This window comes from Anarhichas minor, unplaced genomic scaffold, assembly GCF_050575085.1.
Source record: "Anarhichas minor isolate MPS153535 unplaced genomic scaffold, ASM5057508v1 ptg000021l, whole genome shotgun sequence".
Taxonomy (NCBI): domain Eukaryota; kingdom Metazoa; phylum Chordata; class Actinopteri; order Perciformes; family Anarhichadidae; genus Anarhichas; species Anarhichas minor.
Genome location: NW_027466467.1, coordinates 8453819 through 8475224, shown reverse-complemented (window position 1 = coordinate 8475224; position 21406 = coordinate 8453819). Strand labels below are relative to the sequence as shown.

General features: G+C 38.9%; 1 protein-coding gene across 1 annotated transcript in view; it reads left to right on the top strand.

Moving 5' to 3' along the window:
- Positions 1-21406, top strand: part of slc2a9l2 (solute carrier family 2 member 9, like 2) — a 68441-nt gene that overhangs the window by 23354 nt on the left and 23681 nt on the right. Inside the window, exons 7-10 of the mRNA XM_076096341.1 lie at positions 2386-2573; positions 3857-3967; positions 9761-9862; positions 10330-10405. Coding sequence (XP_075952456.1) covers positions 2386-2573; positions 3857-3967; positions 9761-9862; positions 10330-10405 — 477 coding nt within the window. The remainder of the gene's footprint in view (positions 1-2385; positions 2574-3856; positions 3968-9760; positions 9863-10329; positions 10406-21406) is intronic.

The following is a 21406-nucleotide window of genomic DNA, read 5'->3' as shown; positions in this document are numbered from 1 at the left end:
AAGTCTCAATTTCAACTAATCAACTAATCTATATGCATCTTCTTGCCTAACGTTTTTACATTTCACTGACTTTATAGAAGTAATATAGTATGTGATCTCGTTGGATATTAAAATGCTTTGACACGAGAAGGAACAGCATGGGGTAGAGGCATAGCTGCATAAGTTAAGAAAGCATGTAGAATAATGTGACGTCAGATTTGACTTTGATCGTTTTTTTCTCTGGGTTTGTTTGAACTCTTTGATGTCTATGCTCATACTATATAAAAGGGCACTCTCTGAAGGTTTGGTTGCTCTGTTGTTTTTAATGCAAAATGGGCCCTTTAAACGAAAAATGTTGTCCTTTCATACAAAATGTAAAACACAAAATCACATACTCAGTTTTTTTTACTAGATTACAGCTACCTAATACATTTACAATATTTCAAATGTAAGACATAGTAAAAAGGAAAAGAAAATGCCCTTTGAACTTCCAAGGGACTAAAAATCCAATGTTTGATCTTTTGAATAAAGACAAACTTTGTGGTCAAAAACAGAGGCTGACATGCAGATTTGGGAACCAATATGTTGACAGAAAAAATGAAAGACATCAGAAGAGCAAATTGGCTGTTGTTACGTCAGCTACGTATTCTCTTTGAGCCCCCTTCTTTTGGCAAATGGCTTAGAGCCAGAGTAGGGTTACAACTGTATATTTGGAAACTATTGAGAGACGGACTGTGTATTGTTGTTCTGGTCATCTAATGGGACTTGTTGATGATGATAATAAAAATATAGAATAACTTACACTTTAAATTCAAGCCAAAATGCATCAACATTAACCTTCTTGTCAGCCCCTTTAAGACAATCTTTATATATTTACCCCTGTTTCAATAAAGGCATTTTTATTGCTACATTAATAAAGTAGTGTCATTTCTCAAACTCAGTCTCAGTCTGTAATATAGGCAGTGTCATGGGGTGGAGCCCCGCTGTCCTCCTGCAGGGAAAATAAAATGGGTTACCATACATCAATATCACATCATGCCACTGACAGTGACAGCCCCTGTGTGATTCTGAATTAAAACAGATTTCCATAGTTTCTACCAGCAGGGAGAGACAATTGCATACTCATTTACGTACTGCCTCCTGTGTGGTCACTGTTCACACTCCCACGTCCTAATGACCTGCTTTTAGTCCCTGTTGGTATATAGAGATGTGCTATTCTGGGTCATGTCTTTGGCTTGTTCCCACCTTGAATTCCCACAACCCCAGGGGCAGGCGAAAGGATTAAAGAGAAGAGAGACGCTTCTTTACAGCCACCTATTCCCTCCAATCCATCACATTCAAGTAGCACAAGTTCAAACAAGCTTCTGCTGGCCGAGTTCCATATGATTGCCAGAAACCTGGTCAGCTCTGCACACACAAATATAAAATGTGTATGTATTTCTGTTGTTTTCTTCCTTTTGAATGAGAGAAAAACACGTGTCTTATAGCTTAGGCTTGACATGAAGTAAGTGCATTAACTTGTTGCACAACAAGTAGCGCAGAGGGTTTTAATAAAAGTCATTGTTTTAATCATGAAGCTTGCTATAATATGATATTTATATTTATATTATAGTTATATTATATATATCTATTATATTGTCTATTATCTATAACTATGAAGAGAACTGCATTTGTTTGAGGACAATACAGTATATTAGAGCATTTACTACTTTAAATCACTGTGATTGAGAGGGCTAGGTTTTATCTGCATTGCAGTAAAATGTAATATTGTGTTGATGAATTATGTATCCCGGAGGAAGCATTTCAATTGAGAACATGTTGAGCCCAGGATGTAGCCCAAGAGTATGTCACTAATCTGTTTGACTACACAACTTTTCTCATTGAATGCAAATCCATTATACAGTTTCAAAGCCAAATCTTTACATATATATATATTTAAAAAAATCACAATACATAAACAAAACTGGGACCCACTCAAAACATCAATAAAAACTTCTGCTGGTTTCTGTTTTTCCACAAAATATCTCCACCTCAAGAAGTCAACGTCTCCACTGGGGACTTTTTATATGCACACCGATCACTGATCACCGTATGGGGGGCTGGGATTTTATTTTTAATTAAATTAATATGCATAATTCAATTTAGTAAAGATGTTTTTTAAACACTGTCCTGGGAGGTGATTAACATTGAGACTGCGTTACCCAATACTGTCTACTCATAGACACTTGATAAGTCAACAGAATACTGATTTCAGCTTAGTCTAAGTGAGTGTGCAGTTGTTTACAAATTGATCCACTCTTGAGGATACGTCTTCATTTGCTGTGGAATAAATCCTAATCTTCTTTGATCTCAGCATGATGGCTTTTATTTGTGGATTTTTTAACACTCTGTTTGTGTGTGTCTCAGCCTTCCAGAGGTTTTTGGGAAAGAAAGATGTATCCCAGGAGCTGGAGGAGGTCCATGCGGAGGCTCGGGCTCAGGAAAACCAACACACCGCCTCTGTGTTACAGCTGCTGAGGAACCCAGCTGTTCGCTGGCAGCTCATCACCATCGTCGTCAGCATGGCCTGCTATCAGCTCTGTGGCCTCAACGCTGTAAGATGCAGCTCACATTTTACTTTTCTCAGATTGTCAGTGGGATCTTCTTCTTTCTACCATCCTACTGCGTCATATTTAGGATTATTATTATTTGCTATAAAAAAATGTATGTATTTTTTTATTGAAGACCATTTACGTGACAAACTTTACTGCATATCAGCATCAGACTTTTTCCGAAGATGCTCTGTTTCGCCTCATCACACCTGAAAATTGTCAATCAGTTTTGGACACGAGTGGACAGATTTGTGCCACGGAAGGAAAGTAAAAAGTGTTTTCCTCCTACTTGAGTGACTCAGACAAGAGAGATAGTCATTCTGCTTTCTTTTTACCGGACCATGCAGAACACACCCAGTCTCACCCTGGGTCCCTGATTTCAGCAAGTGGTATTTTAGCCAAACAGCGCAACATATTTGAAGCTACAATTTGTTTTGTCACAGTAAAACAAGTTGAAAACATCACACTGGCATGTTGTTACCTTAAACACGTTCAGCAGACATGGAGCAACATTCACATTTAATTTTAAGTCCAATGTTCCCTCTTAAAAAGTCCCATCGGTTTCAAAAGGACTGCTTGTCAGAGGATCAGGTGTGGCAGCACATTGCAGAACCCCATGAGTCGCTACATGCACAGGTGTGACCCCATCTTTGTTGTCTCTTTTAGAAACAAGTCATTTTATTATTTACAAAGGTTATGTTTAAAAATCACATTCTGCATACGTACATTTTTTTCTTTTTTTTTTATATAAGGTAAAAAAGTGTAAAAATATTCATCATAAAATAGGAGGTCTTATGAAGCCAGTTCCTTGCCCCACTTAGAATGGATCAGATCAAATCCATATTCAGAATGACCATCATAAAGAATAATAGTTGTGCTCAATTTTTCATTATCAAATTTTCACATTTGATATAGGTTGATGGATTTTTCAGTAATACTGTATAACACAAAGCCAGAAATCACACGCTCCTCTGAATTAACATAGATATACACATGACTCGATTTACATACATTTTCAGCCCACAAAGACTGGAATTTAATTTAGATCACTCTGGAGGTCTTTATTTTGATTCACCATCACCATCAGACCTGTCAAATGACTCCAGTGAATATTATCGTGTGAGACTGACTTGGTGATGTTACAGAGGCTTATTATGCTGCAGTGAAACTGATTGCTGATTTTGAAGCTGACAGCTGAGAAAGAGTCCTGCAAACAGTGTGAGAGAATCAAGCAGTGCCACAGCTTATATACTGTATATGCATTGTGTGTGTATTGGTTTTCATAGATCTGGTACTACACCAGTGGGATCCTTCGGGAGGCAGGCTTGGCAGATGACATTATCCCCTATATCACACTGAGCACCGGGGCCGTAGAGACTATGGCTGCCATCGTCTCGGTGAGTATTGTCACTTTAAATCAACCAAACATGTCTGATTCTGGTTATCAGGCTGCACTTGATATAAACAATCACAAGGTATGTTTCGTTTGACTTTCGGATTGGTCTTTAACTTTTATCCTTAAAATCCTCTCTGATCTTTGTGTTATTACTTTTTTTTTTCTTCAAAACCTAAGCTTTCAGAGGTTTGATTTTACTATCAGCCTCTTTTGATGTTGGAATATTGTCTGTTTTAATTGAGGAGGACTTCTAGGTTAGACATGTTTATGTGCGTATGTGTTCAGTTTGTCACTATACACTCAATAAGTTTTCCTCAGATAGTGTTTCACTGTGCAGGAATGTAAATCTGTACCACTCGTAGTTCACTTCTGCACTAAAGATTTGTTTTAGTCTGCTCTTATAATTTTGACATTTTTCTATTGCTGCTCAAACATCTTCAGCTCAGTTGACGTGAAAAGGCACTGCTGTCTGCAGGAGTGCATATCTGCTCTAGCAGCAGATCTGTTGCTAAATGATGAAGCAGAGTGCCCTTTGCATCAAACAACTCATCTTAGTAATTAGTTATTAATTAGGTGGGAGTGTCTATGTTATCAGGCAGTTTGTTAGGCAGATAATGTTGCATTCCACTCCGGAATAATATGCTTTAAATATTTAGGATATTCAAATCAAACTCTACACCTGGCTTTAAAATGTGACTTTTTCATTTCTGTGGCAAGTTGAGTTTTACTCCCCAAACCCTTGGATATACGCTTCTTAATACACCACAGTATGCATTCAGCTGTAGCTCTAACCTTATTTCAATGCCTTTACATCACACAAAGCTGCAAACACACAAACAATAGTTTCTGGCATATATAATTTTCATATTCCAAAAGAAGGGGAAGAAATGCTCACAATAGAAAGCTCAGTAAAGATTACTTATGTTCTTGCATTTTGTGGTTTGGTGATAATTGGTTTTGGGAGTACACAGGCGTCGTGTGCACCCAGGAGACACTATTTTACCTGGTATTGCTCAATAGGGAAATTAAGATTAGCTGTGAGATTACAGACTAGACAAAGACATTTTGCTTATTAATTGTGCATGACAATGAGACATATTTGGAAGTTAGGAACCTGTATGGTCCAATTAACTTTACTTTATGCAGAAAAAGAGGTTTGAAGTGATACCAAATAGTTTACTCTACATAATATAATACAAGTCTGTCTATCTAGCAGTGTATGTTATCCATCATTGCAATTAATGTACCTGACTAACCCGTTCTCATTACCAACTCGTCAAATATCGATGCTTGGTCAGTGCCCCTCGGCATCTGATACCAACGCACTATTTATCGTCTGCATGAGACGTACCGGGCTTCCAACTAACTCCACCGTGCATCCATTTGCGTCATTATTAGTCAGTCAGAGCAACTGACTAATATTAAGAGAAGGAAAGTCTGTGTAGGGCAAGTGGGAGTGGAGGATTGGTCAGTCAAACAAACACTGGACTTCACCCAGGAGACCACTGTTTACTACTACTACTACTACTACTACTACTACTACTACTACTACTACTACTGTTTTACTTTAGTTTTGCACTTTGCAACTTTTGGTACTTTACTTATGCCCGTTACGCAACAAACATACTTATTTTACACAACAAACATACTTATTGTAACCGAAACCACGATCTTTTCCTATGCTTAATCACTTAACCTAACCAAGTAGTCATGTTGCGGAATTAAACCCTAAAAACTAAGTAAACTAATTTGGAAATGTATTTTGAGAAAATGTATTGACCTGACAGCATTACCCACTAACCCACTATTCTTGTGCATCGTGTCCTAGAAGGCATCTTTTGTTCAACACATGCGTGAATGATGCCACCCAGGTCTGTCACTATGCACCACGATCCCAGAAAATAACATTAAGAATAGAACAGAATATCTGACTGACATAAACAGGCCATAATGCAAAGAAAATGTCCTTCACAGGTCTTTGCAATAATTGGTTTATGTGATACTTGATCAAAAGCTATGCTTCAATTCGACAATCACCTAGCCGTAGTGCAACGTCATAACGTTGTGCATACAGGTAATGGCTTGTCCTCGGACCTGGACAAACTAATGTGTTATCTCCTCCTGAGCTAATTTAACACCTTCTGTCCCCAGCAGCTTATTAATGGAATCTTATAGTTGCTTGCGGCAATTTCACACCTCCAACACAAAGACATAGGTTTCTTGTACAGTGGACCCGTACCGCTTCTCTCTTCATTATCAGAGGACTATGTCATGAAGTGCACAGTGGGGGAAATGTGTTTCATTACGGTATGTGTTTTAGCTCTGTGACACCCAAACAATGCATGCAGCAACACTGAGCACAAACGAGTGGGTGTAGAAAATATAGGATGGATGAGTCACTCCAGCCTTTTCATTGAATTACTGTTTTTCAGTAGCATGAACACCAGTGGACAGAGGACGGCCACTGTTAAAATGTATCATTTACAAGACAATTGAGGGGATTTATGAATACCCGGCGGCTTAAAGCACATAACATGTGACCCCATTTAGACCCACCCTGGTCACTTTTTTCATGTCGGCATGTCTCCCTCTCTTGCTTCATATTTCCTGTCAAATATCAAATACAGTTCAAAGTAGGAGTGGAGATAAGGCTCATGTATGTGCGCTTTGCTCGATAATGATTACGATTCATGAAGCAAAACCAAGCGCATGAGTGGCTTTTATAAATCTGACCATGTCTTTGTGCGAGCAGTTGATAATCACAGAGTTTTATGCATGTGGCTCCAGTTGTTTCTCTTGTCTTTTGACCAGGGCCTCTCTTTGTGCTCCCATTTCTGTGATGCATTAATGGAGTGATGTCGTACTCGAGATAACATTGAATTTTGTCTTTGTATAAAGATGTTTACAAGTTGAGCATCTTCGCCACAATTCACGCCGCCTGGAGGGAAATTGTATCAGTTCATGTCTCTTTGCATTTGTTCATATCTTTCCATTGGCCTTGTATTATTGTATTCTGCCTTTGAATTCTGCATCTCATTTAATCCGATCGCATCATTAATCACCAACCAAAGACTTGTTTATTCTGCTTTTATCAACCTCTGATTAACTCTTTTATTCTATTTTTTCATTCTCTTTTGTCACTCAGTATATTCTGAGTCTAACAACATCTTTCTGAAACACATTATGAGAAACCAAAACAAAAGACAGTCACAATGCATGATTACTTCATGTAAAATGCTTTCCACTGACCTCCTGCCTCCCTTTCTAGTGCCCTACTGAGCCATCGCCCTTTCACTCCGGCACACTTGTCACTATACGGCTGGCTAACACACAAGAACTGTGGCGTGTGTGCCACCCTACATTAAATCACACACCGTGTCGTCATACTCTCTACCCTGTGGCAAGTTAAAGTTGAAATACAAACAAATTATCATGGAATACAAAAACCGACCTCATGGTAGCAAGGAAATGAAATAATAGTAACAGTCACACTGTCAAAACTAAATGAATGAATGCTTTATGTTTATTGTGATGGGTTTTCTAGCCTGTGGAAGTTGTTTTTTCATGCTGTACAAATACGATTATCTGCAAATGGCATTTTGTGCAGACAGGAACACAAGCCCTGATATCTTCAGCTATGCTCGGACTGCAGACATAAGCGGGAATAATGTAAAGCGGAGAGGCAGTCTAGATGGTGGGCACAATCCAAGAAGCAAACATATCAGTCTTCTCTTTCAATATCTTGGTCCTGCAATGTAATTTGTGCATTGATTGTCACCAGTGTGAAAAAAAAACAATGAAAGCAGCTCTGTTACTGTGTGTTTAATGTGACAGCGTCACCAGTCTGACCTCTGCAGAGTCTGCCCAGAAGTGGGATGCATTTACTATTGCGCAAGAGTGGTCATTTAGTCCAGTTTCATTAGTAGTTCATAAGGTTATTTATTTGCACAAAATAGACAAAACCTGGAAACGCATATTACATTTAAGTGAAAGTTTTGATAGACATTAGGAGAAAATTTGCATGCTGTAATAGGACCATCCCTTGTCAGTAACAACTCATGGAAACAGTGTATTTGCACAAATTGTCATGAAACAATGACTGTTTGAAACACACATTCAAACCTAGGGACGAGTGTATGATACTGAAAAGGTTTTCATCAGCCTTTAAGTACATGGAGCGGTGAACACCTGAATGACAGAATTGAGGATTCACACAATAACACTTGCATCTCATTTAATCTCTTATTGGTAATAACATGCACATTTCTACATGTCAACAGACACTTCACTTCTGTCCCCACTCTTTATCATACAAGCTCTTATACACACACACACACACACACACACACACACACACACACGCACACACAACATGCACACACAGGCTCATAAATATTCAGCCTCTTTGTACCTTCAGAGACCGTAAAAAGCTGCAGCTTCACACACACCCAATTAACACACCAATGTGTGTTAGTGTGTGTCTGTGTGCTTCTGTGTGGCTGCAGAAAAAACATCCCGTGCCTTCAGGGACCAATGGGATTCGCGAAGATCCACGCACACACACACACACACACACACACGCGCACACACGCACACACACACACACACACACACACACACACACAAACAGATAGAGTGTAAATTCCAATGCTGTTAAAGGCAATCTATATCAGAACTTGCTGCCAACGTAAAACTGTTCAGAAAAATAAGCACCTCTCCAACATCACACATTTAGGTGGAAAAACACCTCAAGTTACCTTTTCCGCCCTGTTTTCACTCAGAAGCCCATCGGTGCAGGTATACATACCGTACAAATACCGGTGAGCTTTTTTCCACACTTTGGTGAAATCCCACTGGAGTCTTAGGGCAATGTTATGAATACTTTAATGCTTCGAGGCCACAATGGAAGAAGGCCAGCAGCTGAGGCAAGGGCTTTGCTTGGGGCTCAGTCGGGGCTTGAGCTTGGCCATTATTGAATCCGACCTCCATGTCATGTCCCACACTGCATCTGTGACCCAAGAGATACCTGGGGTTAGAAAGGCCTGTGGAAATATTGACGAGTCACATGCAGTATTGTATTGTATAATCTCTAAAATCTCTATGTGCATGTCACTGTATATGTACCATGTGATGCATTATGTATAGGGTATTCTCCAATTCTCTAACTTTCTGTAGATTTCACTGGTGGTTTGAAGGGTTAACCAAACAAATGTGATGTGCTAAGTCTTCCTTTAGCAAGTCATTGCTTTCAAATTAGTTTTTATTTTGTGTCATGGGCTGTCATGTCCAAGAACGTTACCATATGGCGCACACAGTATGATATAGAAAGCTGAGAAAATGCTCCCAAATAGATTGTAACATGTTGATCACACATCTTCGTGTTTCTTCATGTGCTAATTGAGAAAACAATTCTTTCGGTTTTTACAAGAGTAAGTGGGCGTTCAGACTAAAAATAACAACGCAAGAGGCTGTGTTGGTGGCGTGTAGCTTCAGGTCCTGGTGAGACACTCAAATACGATTCAGGAAGTCCAATTGGTGTAACAGATTAATGTGTTTTAGGGTTTATCAGACGGCATTATATAAAATATAGAAAGGATTTTACAACCCAACAACAATTAACACAGCATGACAAAAATATTTCAGCTTTTGTCCAATAGTTAAGATGTTTCAGTCTGGACCAAAGTGGTTGACTGACATTGCCATCCCTAAAGATAGCTTTATAATCATGCAGCCATTGTACAGAAACCCCTTGAAATTCTTCTAATATTATACTGCTTTTTTGTCTTCTTCTCAGGGCTTAGTGATAGAACGAATCGGGAGGAAGCCACTTCTCATCTTTGGTTTCTCTGCCATGGCCGTTTTCTTCAGCTTACTCACAGTGTTCCTCAATTTCCAGGTAAGCCACCCTATTATAGGCATACTGTGAGCTAAAGGTGTATCTCAATACACATGGGTGCTCTGTACTGTGGTCCAATTATACTGTGAACAAATTGTATTATTATCAGTGTTCCAACTCTGACGAAATTAGGTAATTATACTGTACATCACTTCTGAATGTATATATCATACGTGATATTTCTCACATTTTCAACAAAAATAACTCGCTTAATTGGCACTGATTAGTGGAACTTGCACAAAACAAAAAAGAAAATAAGAAATGTAATATACGAATGTAAGGATTGCATTTTCTTGGATTTATTTGGTGATGTTGGCTGTTTAAACAAAATCTTAATGAAATATAGGCTGTAGCTATTAATTATTCATTTTCCTGATATATTTACTGTCATATTCCTGCCTAGAGATGTTTTGCTAACATAATGATTATGGTCACTGCAATGTCATCTCTCTCGCTCTCTTATCTAGGATAGTGTGTCATGGATGCCCTACCTCAGTTACATCTGTATTCTGGCTGTGATTGCGTCCTTTTGCTCTGGGCCAGGTAAAACCGCTGACTCACACAACTGATTGAGATTTCTCCTTTTTCTTTTTCTCTTTCTTGATTTTTCATTTTCTGCTATAATCCGTCCTCACTGCTCCACTTCCCTTAAAACTGCACTTAAAAGAGATTCAGTAAATACCCTGCAGAATGTTTTCAGATTGCGTAATTCAAAGCTGGCTGTAATTCAGTGAAGTAGTCATTGAATAAGATATGTGACTGACCCAACTCTGGTCCTCACTTTTAAAACTGGCAAAGGGACACAGATTTGTATTTGCAGTGCTTTTTAGACTCAAAGCATTTGACTTATTAGCCAACTGGTCATTTTTAGTTGTATATATTAACAACTGTTAGCATACTAAATACACTATATATAAATATATGGCACGGTACTGCAGATGCACATGGGGGCAGTGTGACTATAGTGCGTCTCGGTGGGAGGTTGACTTTGAGTTTCAAGGTGAGGTTATCGCTGTCATCGCACGTATAGATCCCTTCTGAATAATAATGTCTCCAGGGAGCGTTAAGCCAATGAAATGCCTCAGTGTAACAGGATGAGATGAGAACAATGGAGCGGTAGAAAGTGTAGAAAAATGGAGACTTCTCACAACAATCACATGCAGAATGCTAGAGGAAGCACATGTGGTTTTCCTAACCTTAGGGACCTTTAATAAAGATGAGAAAAAGACGACATAAAACGTCACACAGTGCCACCAATGCCCTCTACTACTGCGTAACACCAGCTTTTAATAGTTCACTCAGTGCTTTTGCTCAGGTGCATTTCTGTGGTATTTGTTGAGGGAAGAGAGATGTTTTCTTGTTTATGTCCACCTTACAGTGATGATTTATGGCCCATTGAAATAAATGATGCCCCTAATTGCTTTGGGATGGTGAATGACTGGGAGGGGAAGAGGAGGGAATTCACATACTGTAAGGGTTGTTCCCAGTGGTGCTTTGAACTTTTGTGTGGATAAATGAGGAGCCACAATTCCTCTGAAAGCATTTTACAATGGCCCAGATATACCAAAGTTTTATGAAACTCAAAGATATTGAAAGATTATCAAAGCGATTGTTTTTGACATGATGAATTAAAGGGCATAGCTACAGTATGTTTGCTTGTTATAGGGCTTAGTTATCAAATCAGACACTGAATATTTCCCACCTTCTAAAATACCTCTTCTGTGAAACACTTGACTGCCCTAATTAGCCCTCTGCCTGCTCCTTTAGATCTCCTGTATAGATGGAAGTCTGATTTTATACATTTGCCTGATTCGGCCTGTATACCCGTCAATAAGCATGGTTATTGAACAAAATAAATTGCCTTTTACTCCACCTAACTTTTTCCAGGTATTAAAATGTACCTGCAATTGTGATACACTTTGTAGAACAATACCAAAAGAACATAAAGTTAGATTAAGTATTTTATTTTATAGTGGATATTTAAACAGAGCAGGTGTACTTCGTACATAAGAAATCATAATCAAATATGAATCTTACTGTATATTGTCTTTTTTTGATGCAGTATTGTGTTACTTTGTGTCGTGGTTTTAGTGGCTTTGTATCCTCCTGGCTTTTATTGTATTTCATTTCACCAAGTCTGTGCACATAATCCACCCTGCTTCTCTAAAGAAAAGTGAGGGGTTCATATTATTTGTTTGTCTGTAGGCACTACTGTAATGGGCAGAAGTGCTGTTGTCAAAACTAGAAGAATATTCTCAACACCTTCTTCCCATCAAGAATAGTTCTCCACTGATGATAGCACAATACTGGGGAGGGTGGTCATAGGATATTCCAGTAGTGCCTGTATAAAACTCAAACAAGGCACATCCAATGCAATACAAGAGGACGCCAGTTTACCACCCTCACAGTAGAGACCACAGACCTCCACTTGTTTGCATGGTTGTGTGGCTGCAAAACAGCCAATTAAAAAAAAAGGCCTATTACTTCCAGCTGCTAGTGACATGATTGATAATACATTTTTTTAGCAAATTAGTTTGGATAAGTGGGGTTTACAGTAGGAGCGCTGTACAGTCTGGTTAGCTGGTTACTGTTTTGCTCTGAATACAGTGTGACCCACTGTATATCCTTTTATCCCGTGAAGCTTCACACTGTGATAAATTAGGTGTTCGATCAAGGTCTTTATCCGTTTCCCTGATGGCAGTGTTCCAGAAAGGAATGTCTAAAGTAGAACGGACATTGCCAATGTTCCTTTTTTCTCCTCTAACACAATTTCGTGCATGGGTGTACTGGACTGTACTGAAGTCTCCAGACTTTTGTCTGGCGACTCTGTCCCCTACTGAGAGGATTATACGGTAGAGTGAAAATGGTTCAGTGTTTCCCACAGGATCAAGTCAGACTTTGGTGGGAAGGAAAATGTGTACGTTTTAAAATCAAGTGCATCAATCTGGTGCACTTTGAGAGCCAAAGTAAAAAGCCAGATCTATTTTGTGCTCTTGTTAACAATTTTTGCGTTCTAGCAGTGGTGGAGTGTGCGTGTATATGATATCATACGTGATATTTCTCACATTTTCAACAAAAATAACTTGCTTAATTAGCACTGATCAGCGGAACTTGCACACAAAAAAAAAGAAAATAAGAAATGTAATATACCAATGTATGGATTGAAGTTTCTTGGATTTATTTGGTGATGTTGGCTGTTTAATCAAAATCTTAATGAAATATAGGATATGGGAACCAACACCGACACTCTTAGGGCATGGAGGCACGGGAAAACCAGAACCAGGACTGCACGTAGCAGACTGTCAGACATGCTGCAGTCAAATAAGAGGCACTCTGATGCTTGGAAATACTGTTTTTGTCCACAAAGACTGACAAAATCAACACAAAATGAAGGCTCCTCGTGATAGATTTAAGTAGAATTTTGAATGCAGGACTTTTACTTGTAACGAATATTTATATACTTTGGTATCACTTATACTTAAGTAAACAATCTGAGAACTTCTTCCACCACTGTGGTCTAGGAAACAATTCAATCATAAACACATTTACTTTAAAGATATGAATGGTGTGACGCGGTGTAGCAACTCATAATGTGATAACTGTGAATAATGTAATAATCAGCACATATTGAAAGAAAACTATGAGCACATAAAATAACAGTTTTGTGCACAACATAATAAGGTATTCATAAAGAGAAAGTTATTACATGATAAACTAAAAAATGGTTGAATAACGTAACAAATTCAGTGCATAATTTAAAAATAAAAAAGAGTACTCCTTGTTTTTTTAAAGCATAGAAACTTTTATAATTTTTCATGACACAAGTGAAGTCCTTGATTCAAAGCAACTAGATTTAGTTTGGTCTCGAGGGCATTTTCATCAATCAGTTGCAAATTGATGAAGCCTCTTGAATGTGTGATACATTTCAGGAATGCAAAGATATTTAGTGACCTGGACAAATGAGAATGTTCATGGACATGATTGTGAATCTAATGCACTGGTTGATTATGAGCATGTAAAACAATGGTTCCATATGTAATGTGACCAAGTTACTTTACTGAGTTACTTGAGTCTTTTTGGCAGAAATGCTCCCTCAGAAGTACGTTTTTCTGGATGGATGGATTGACGGATACTGTTCTGTGCGCTCGTATCACGTGCACTTGCCTGGTTTTACGTGCACGTGAGACTAACTAAACGCCATATCAAAGTAACTAGAAAAATGATGTATGGAACAATTATTTCACATGCTAAGAAATCACCCGGTATATTCAGCATCATCTCCGCAGGCAGTGTGGCCCAGCATAACACATTTTTCTCTCGTGTGGAAGCAAAGTGGCAAACTACTGTATATGTGTTGTTTTTTGACATGCACCACACTTTTAATTGGCACGGACAGTTGCTGGAGCGCCAGGTGAGAAATGTTGAGCAAATCTCTCAAAGGTGGATTTTCAGATAGTTTGAGTCAGATGATTGACACGTGGAACTGTTCTCTGCTGAGGCAAATCCATTCTTCTGCCGAGCACCTGAGCTATGAGGACATGGTGCAGATACATATTTCTATTCAAGGTTAATTGGGTCCTTTCACTGCTGGAGGCTCTAACTGGGAGTAACTGTGTAGTTTTCTGAAGCAAACCTATTTGTTTGCTTGTCATCAAAAAAAGACAGCTGTGCAAATGGTATCGAGACCAAACCTTTAACATTTAGACAATAGTTACACTATTGTTGCAGAATAGTTAAATTTCTGTTTTTCCATTTTTCTTAATTTAGTGGTACAAAGATGTGCTTTCCAAAGTTTTATACAGTTTTCTTTGAAGCTAAGATTTAGACTTTTTTTTTAAAATCATTAAACCATTTAACCATTTAAAGACTGAAAAAAACAAATCAGTTTTTTTAATTTATACTTGAGCTCAGTTCGAAGGTTCTTGGCTTATTTTGGGCTTCTTCCAGCAGGCTGCCACTGTCATCTCATTAACTGGAAATTGTGCATTCTTTCTTTCTGACTCTCCAGTTGATTGTGTCAGATTGTGCCGCCTTGTCAAACCAGAGAAAACAACTCTACCCAAGCTGTTTCAAAACCCTTATAATTCTGGTGCCTACAGTATATATGAAAAACTAACAAGACCAGATATGACTGTTTCAGCATTCTGGGCAGGGTATGGGATGACAGTTGGCATTTTGATGAGCGTTGTATACATCCTAAGAACTGGAGTTGCCGATGTTGAAATAAAAAAAGCAAATAGCATCAACACTGAGCATGTTGTTACTGTTCCCATGTGGCACAGCAGAGACCGACACTACCCAAAGATGCATTGATCCTTTTATTAGATTGTGACGAGTTGCTTTCCCCCATATGTTTGTGGCTGTGACATACTGTTTATGTCCTTTTAAAACTTTCAGAGCGAGGATGCGATGACAAACACCTGCAGCGTTAACTCCTTTCATATATTAATTTACTTTGATTATTAAGAAACGGAAGTTCTTTTTTTTTTGCTTTCTGTGGTGTCATGTTCTCGAGATTTTGAAGATGGGAGCTCTAGTTTTCCTAATGTAATGTTTCTGTGGCATCGGCATTGTGTAAATTCACAATAATTAACATCCCATGAATGTTTTTCCCATTCATGAGGTGATTGTTTATCATCAACATATGTGGAATAGAAACAGCTGCTTCTGAACGTTTGATACATCCAACGTGGGTTTGAGTTACAATTTGTATGTGCAAATTTGTCCACAAATTATGATTGTTTCATAAATGAGTTATATTTGATTTATACTGACTGTAGGGTAATTCTGTGGCAGCCATCTCATCGAAAGGAAACAATATTCTCGGCTCGTGTCTCACTCAACATTTGGTGCAGCTACATCATACTTTATGGTCCTGCAGCTGTTGGTGACAGCAGTGACTAAGCAGCAGTAGCGGTAGCTGGTTGTACCTCCACAGTGTGAAGTTCTTGCATTTAAATCTCCATCCTTGTTCTTCTTTGCACGGCCGAAAACGGCCCTGTGTTTAAACAGCCAAGGGGGGGCTGCATGGATGGGTCGTGTTGTATGAGTTACAAGTGAGTAAATGACATTCAAACCAGGAAGGTCTAACAGATTCATGTGTAAACAAACAATGAAAGCAGATGATCCACAAGAGGAAAAATTCACATTTTTGATTTTAACATAAAATTCGTTTTGATATCAGGTTTTTTATCTTTCGCTCTAGAGCACCTACAGTGTCTGTCACATTCAACCTCCATGTGTTTTTAACTAGATTTGAGGCCATTTTAGTGAATTCATACTAGAAAGTGACATCTAGGAGCAAACATTTTACTTGAAACAGAACACAGTGTCCCAACTTTCTCTCGCTGTCCGATCTGGTCCTTCTGTATCGGGGCTCCCTGCTGGTACAAGCAGTACAGGCAAATGTTCTGGGTGCTCGGATGCCGAAGGGGCACAACACTTAGAGAAAGAGGGGAAAAAACATTGCACTGATAAATGTGCAAAACATGAAAGCTTAGGTGCTCTTCATGTTGTCAATAGATTGTGTTTACTTGTTTTTTTGTTTGCTTCGACCACCTACCAAGCAATTGTACTCACAGCACACACAGTTGATACCTGCATTAATTATTAAAATCTTTGTACACTTTTGTTTAGTCTGGAAAAGTCAAGACAAAAGAGGAAACAACGAAACAGGCACCATGCTGTATTGTAACTGTTGAAAAAATGACTTTGCCTTGCCCTCCGCTGAGAGGTGAGGCTCAACAACGTGCACAATGTTCTGCTTCCTAAGCAGATGGTGACTGAAAAACACTTCAATATTTTAAAAAACAATTTTGCTCAGGAATTTAACAAAAACATTTTCTCACTTCAGTAGCAAACAAATAAGCCCACCTGGTGTTTATGAATTTTATATATGAGACAAAATGCAAATGATATTATTTTGTGCACTCTGGTGAGACTCAAATGACACTGAACCCTTCCCAGTCCTTTTGTAAAATAATAGCTTGGTCCTCGCTGTTAACAGGCAGATCACAAGATACTAATGGTGCACTGGTTTTCTTTTTCCTTTCCTTCTTGAATAAATGTTTCAATCAAAATGTTTGACCCATGATTTAAATCACTTAATTGCTTCCGACAGTCAACTGATGTTTGAAGAAGCAGTTTAGCTATTCAAGCAGGTTATTCACTGCTGCCTTTCACTCACCAAAGAGGTGAGGATGTGCCATGGTGAGCATTTTCATTGAGCTCTTAAATCTGCTTTAAACAGCAGTTAGTCTGGGATCTGCAGTATTTTAGCATCTCTTGCACATTACAGGTAGCTGTAAAAAATAATATAATTCTGATTACTATAAATATGTAGATCTCACATACACATATCTCATATACTGTACAGTACTCTTACAGTACTGTGTACAAGTGCTGGCATGTGATTAAGTGTATTAAGTGTTTCAATTTTCTACTGCTTTATACTTCTACTCAACTCCATTTCAGATGGAAATATTGTACTTTTTCATTACATTTATTTGACAGCTTTCATTACCAATTAAATTACTATTTCATCTATTATACTATTACAGTCCAAAATTAACCTGACTTCGACTCAAGCACAAAGCTTTCCGCAAAAAAAAATTCTGTTTGCAGAACTCTACTAAGAATACTACGTCTTCAGAGTAGAACGTAACAGTTGTGCGTGGGGCTTCCTACAATCTCCCTCAGCTAGTAGTACAGTAGCTGTCCTCTTCTCAGAGTGAGTGACACCGCTGTTTTTTGCAGTCATTGCAGTCACGGCATGGTGGAGCAGACACTATGCTCTCGTCATATATAGTTGGATGGTGTATTCACTCAATTCTCCTGGGAAGAGAAAATACCTTATAGGTGGAAAGAAGACAGAGACGGGGTTATAAAGTGCTGACAGACCCTATAGGAGAAGACAGAAGTCCATTGAACAAGATGAATCACCTTTCGTGTGGGATTGTGGAAACAACATTGTTGGGCAGCCGGACTTGCTGTTGTGAGAGTTAGCAGGTAACGAGAGATACCAGAGGTGAAATGAATGAACCCGTCCTGACAAGAGCGGCATCTGTTGCTTTTTAGGAGCCACGAGCAAAGTACACAGGGACAGAAGTGATGAGAGGTGACTGAACTTAAGCCAAGGGGAAATGTAATGATGTGTGGCAGCCAGTATTAGATTACGATTAAATTGGAAGAGAAAAATAAATGAAGCAGAAAGTAAAGGCTGATGTACAGACTTTGTGAGAGATAAATGGTCTCTGAACCATTTATATGTGGGGGTGTGTATTCTGGTGTTGGGTGGCTCCAATCATCTTTAGTGTATATCACCTCATTTGGTTAGTGTCTTGTTTTTTTAATCATTTCCTTACTATTTAATATTCCTGTCTTGCCGTACTGTATGCAATGTGAATAATCTGTCATTTAGATTTATGAGTGAAAACATCAAGCCCCTATTTTACACTTTGTCACATAGACATTTATCGTAAAAGCATGAATTCTTATCATAAATCCTCCTGTAATTGCCTGTAATTCTCAGTTGTCCCTGTTTGATTGTATCCCACATAACTGAAGCCTCCTGAGGATCAGAGCCCTGATTGTTGTTATTTCTTGCCTAGTTTATCCCACACATTGCCGTGATTACCAGATCCAATGTCTCCTTTGAGACTGACTCGTGTAATATTTCCCTTGTGTACTCGGACCCCCTGAGATGTGCACTAAAAAGCACGAAACAATGTTTTCCTCACCCACTTTTTATTACTGTGACGATGATCTTCTGCCAGGAGCATGTCCTCTGAAGGGAAAGATTTATTCTCCTTTGTGTCCTGAAACATTTGCAATGGAAGAGTACACTTGAGGCGTTTTGGATTCATCCCTCCCTCTCCTTAACCAGCCGGGAAGTTTTTCTTTTGTTGGAAGGAATAACTTCGGGTTCTGCTCTTATATTGTATCAGTTTTACACAACATTTCAGTAAAGAACTCTGATTCCCTTACCATGCTCAACCGTAAACATCTTAAAAGAATACATTTGTATATCGCTATATCGCTTAGCTAAAACCGTACTATTTAAAACACTCAGAGTCTCAGGCTTGCACAGGCGCGCTACTCCTGTTTGGGAAGTGCTGACCATACGACTGGATAAATAAGACTTGGATTATACTGCAGGAGTTGTCAGAGTTTGTAAACGGATGTTTTGATAAAGTTTTGCTGTTTTCAAACGCGGCCCTCATTTACTTCAATTCATTTAGACATTTCTAAGTTTTCTTCAGGTGTTCAAGGTAACACTGAGAGAGTAATTTATATACAAATGGCCATTTTGTGGGTGAAGTAGTCCTTTAACACATTACATTTCTATAACTGCTTCTCAATAAAATCCTACTGCTGGAAATTTTCAAGGCTGATATCTGAAAGTTCGAACATGAACCCGGGAGTGCAACTGAATTCCAAACCACAGAAATGCAGTTACAAGTGTTAAAGGTACTGAGAGTTGAATGGGTTTCCATGATGATCTCCTGTTGGGAGTCTGCAGTATGTGTTCACGGCTTGATGCGATTTGAGCAGCAAAACTGTGCCCATGAAAAAAATGTGTTTGTGGTGATGCCAGTTGGCCTGTCCACACCCTTGTTGCCTTTTAAGCTTTGATGAATAATTCCCTTCAAGTGATTCTTTAAATATTTGATTTTGTCAATTAAAATGACAAAATCAGCAACATACTCAGCACGTGCGGTAATTGCTCAAATAGTCTTTACTTTAACTATTTGAGCTTTGTAACCATCTACAGCACCAATGCTCTCACTAGCAATAGGAATGCTATTTTCACACAGAGTTCAAAGGCTTAACAGGCAATTTGAAGCGTTAAAGTGCAGCATCATCATTCCCACAGTTGCTACTGACTATCCCTGACCCTATGCACTCATTTATAGTGGAGTACGCTTCTGAGGCGGAACGTTTATTCCTTTGTGACTGCAAGCTCCACGTGTGCTCAGTCCTCCAAACAGTGTCCTTATGACTTTTCTGTGCCCAACCCATGCAACCTTGCTCTTATCGTAACTGGATTTCAATCCTGGCATTCCTTCCTACCTCCACAGTTAATTCCACTATCCTCATTGTTGCTGACAGGATCTTGAATGCTGCTTATTTTATCCCACAGCCCAAATAACCGTCAGCAAGTTAAACACCCACAGTGTGATTAATCATTGTGTTTTCTGTCTCCATGGACTGCCATGTGGTATTGTTTCTAATCAGTCTAATTCTGTTTTAGTTCAGCTATTGCTTTTTTGTTGTGGGCAGAATGTGAGCTTGACTCCTTGCAGTTTTTTGTCACAGACCTCAGAGAAAATAGGGTGGACTGGGTGATCCGCCAGCTAAGAAGTTGAAGTGCTATTCATCCTCAGCGAGGGCACTTCCAGTTTTTGGATCACCAAATGCTGAGTTCCTCCCTATGAGATGCTTTGCCAGGCCTTTCACTGCAGCCTCCTTCAGTTGCAGCTTGTCTGTGGGACTTTTTCCATCCTGTCACTTTACCAGTGGTCTGCACCTAGTCGTAAACCCTCTGTATTTATATTCATCGAGGCGTCTCAATTGTAGATTTTTCTTCACCAAAGAAAGAATTCTGCGATCATCCACTTTAGATGTCTTCCGTGGTCTTCCAGGCCTTTTGGTGTTGGTTAGCTTGCCAGTGCATTCCTTCTTTTTAGGAATGTACCATACTGTTGATTTGGTCAATCCTAATGTTTCTATCTGCCTGATAGGTATGTTTAGTTTTTTCAGCATAAAAATGGCCTCATTCACTTGCACTGACACCTCTTATGGTCTGCATGCTGAGAGTTCATTGAAACAGCTACCAAATGCAAATTCAACATTTTGAATCAACTCCAGACGTTTTAAATGAAACAGTCGTCCAATTAGTTTTGAGCCTCTGAAAATATGGGGGACTTGTTTAAAAATGGCTGTAATTCCTAAACGGTTGATGTGATACTTGTGTTATATCAACTGAATTAAAGCTTCATTCACAAGCTTTCATTTCAAATCCATTGGAGCTGTGTAAAGAGGCAAAGTAAGAATAAATTGTGTCACAGACCAAATACTTATGGCCCTGACTGTATGCCCAGATCCTGGACCAATTTGCACCATCAGAAAAAAACAACTCTGTTTTCATGCCATGTACAGTAGCATAAATGCCTTAAAGAGGAACTGTCGGAAAGCAGAGCTGAAGTAGAAAGCATGTAAACAGTGCACTTGGTTTTTTAAGAGATTCTAAAATAAATCTTATTACAGAAGTTAAAAATGCCAGAGCTCGGTATCTTTCAGACCTTATTGAAAAGACCCAACACAACAGGGGCTTTGTTTACCACATCACTCCACCAAGTGTCAGTATGGACTTCTTCTCCTTAGAAATTGTCAACAAAGTCTCTAGCATAACAATGCACTTTTCCCCTCTTGCACATGACACAAAGATTTATTTTAAACCCACTGCCTTCTTTGAGTCCTTTGACACAATATCTATTGACACTCTCGCTGAGGCGATTAATACAATGAAGCCCTCTTTGTGTG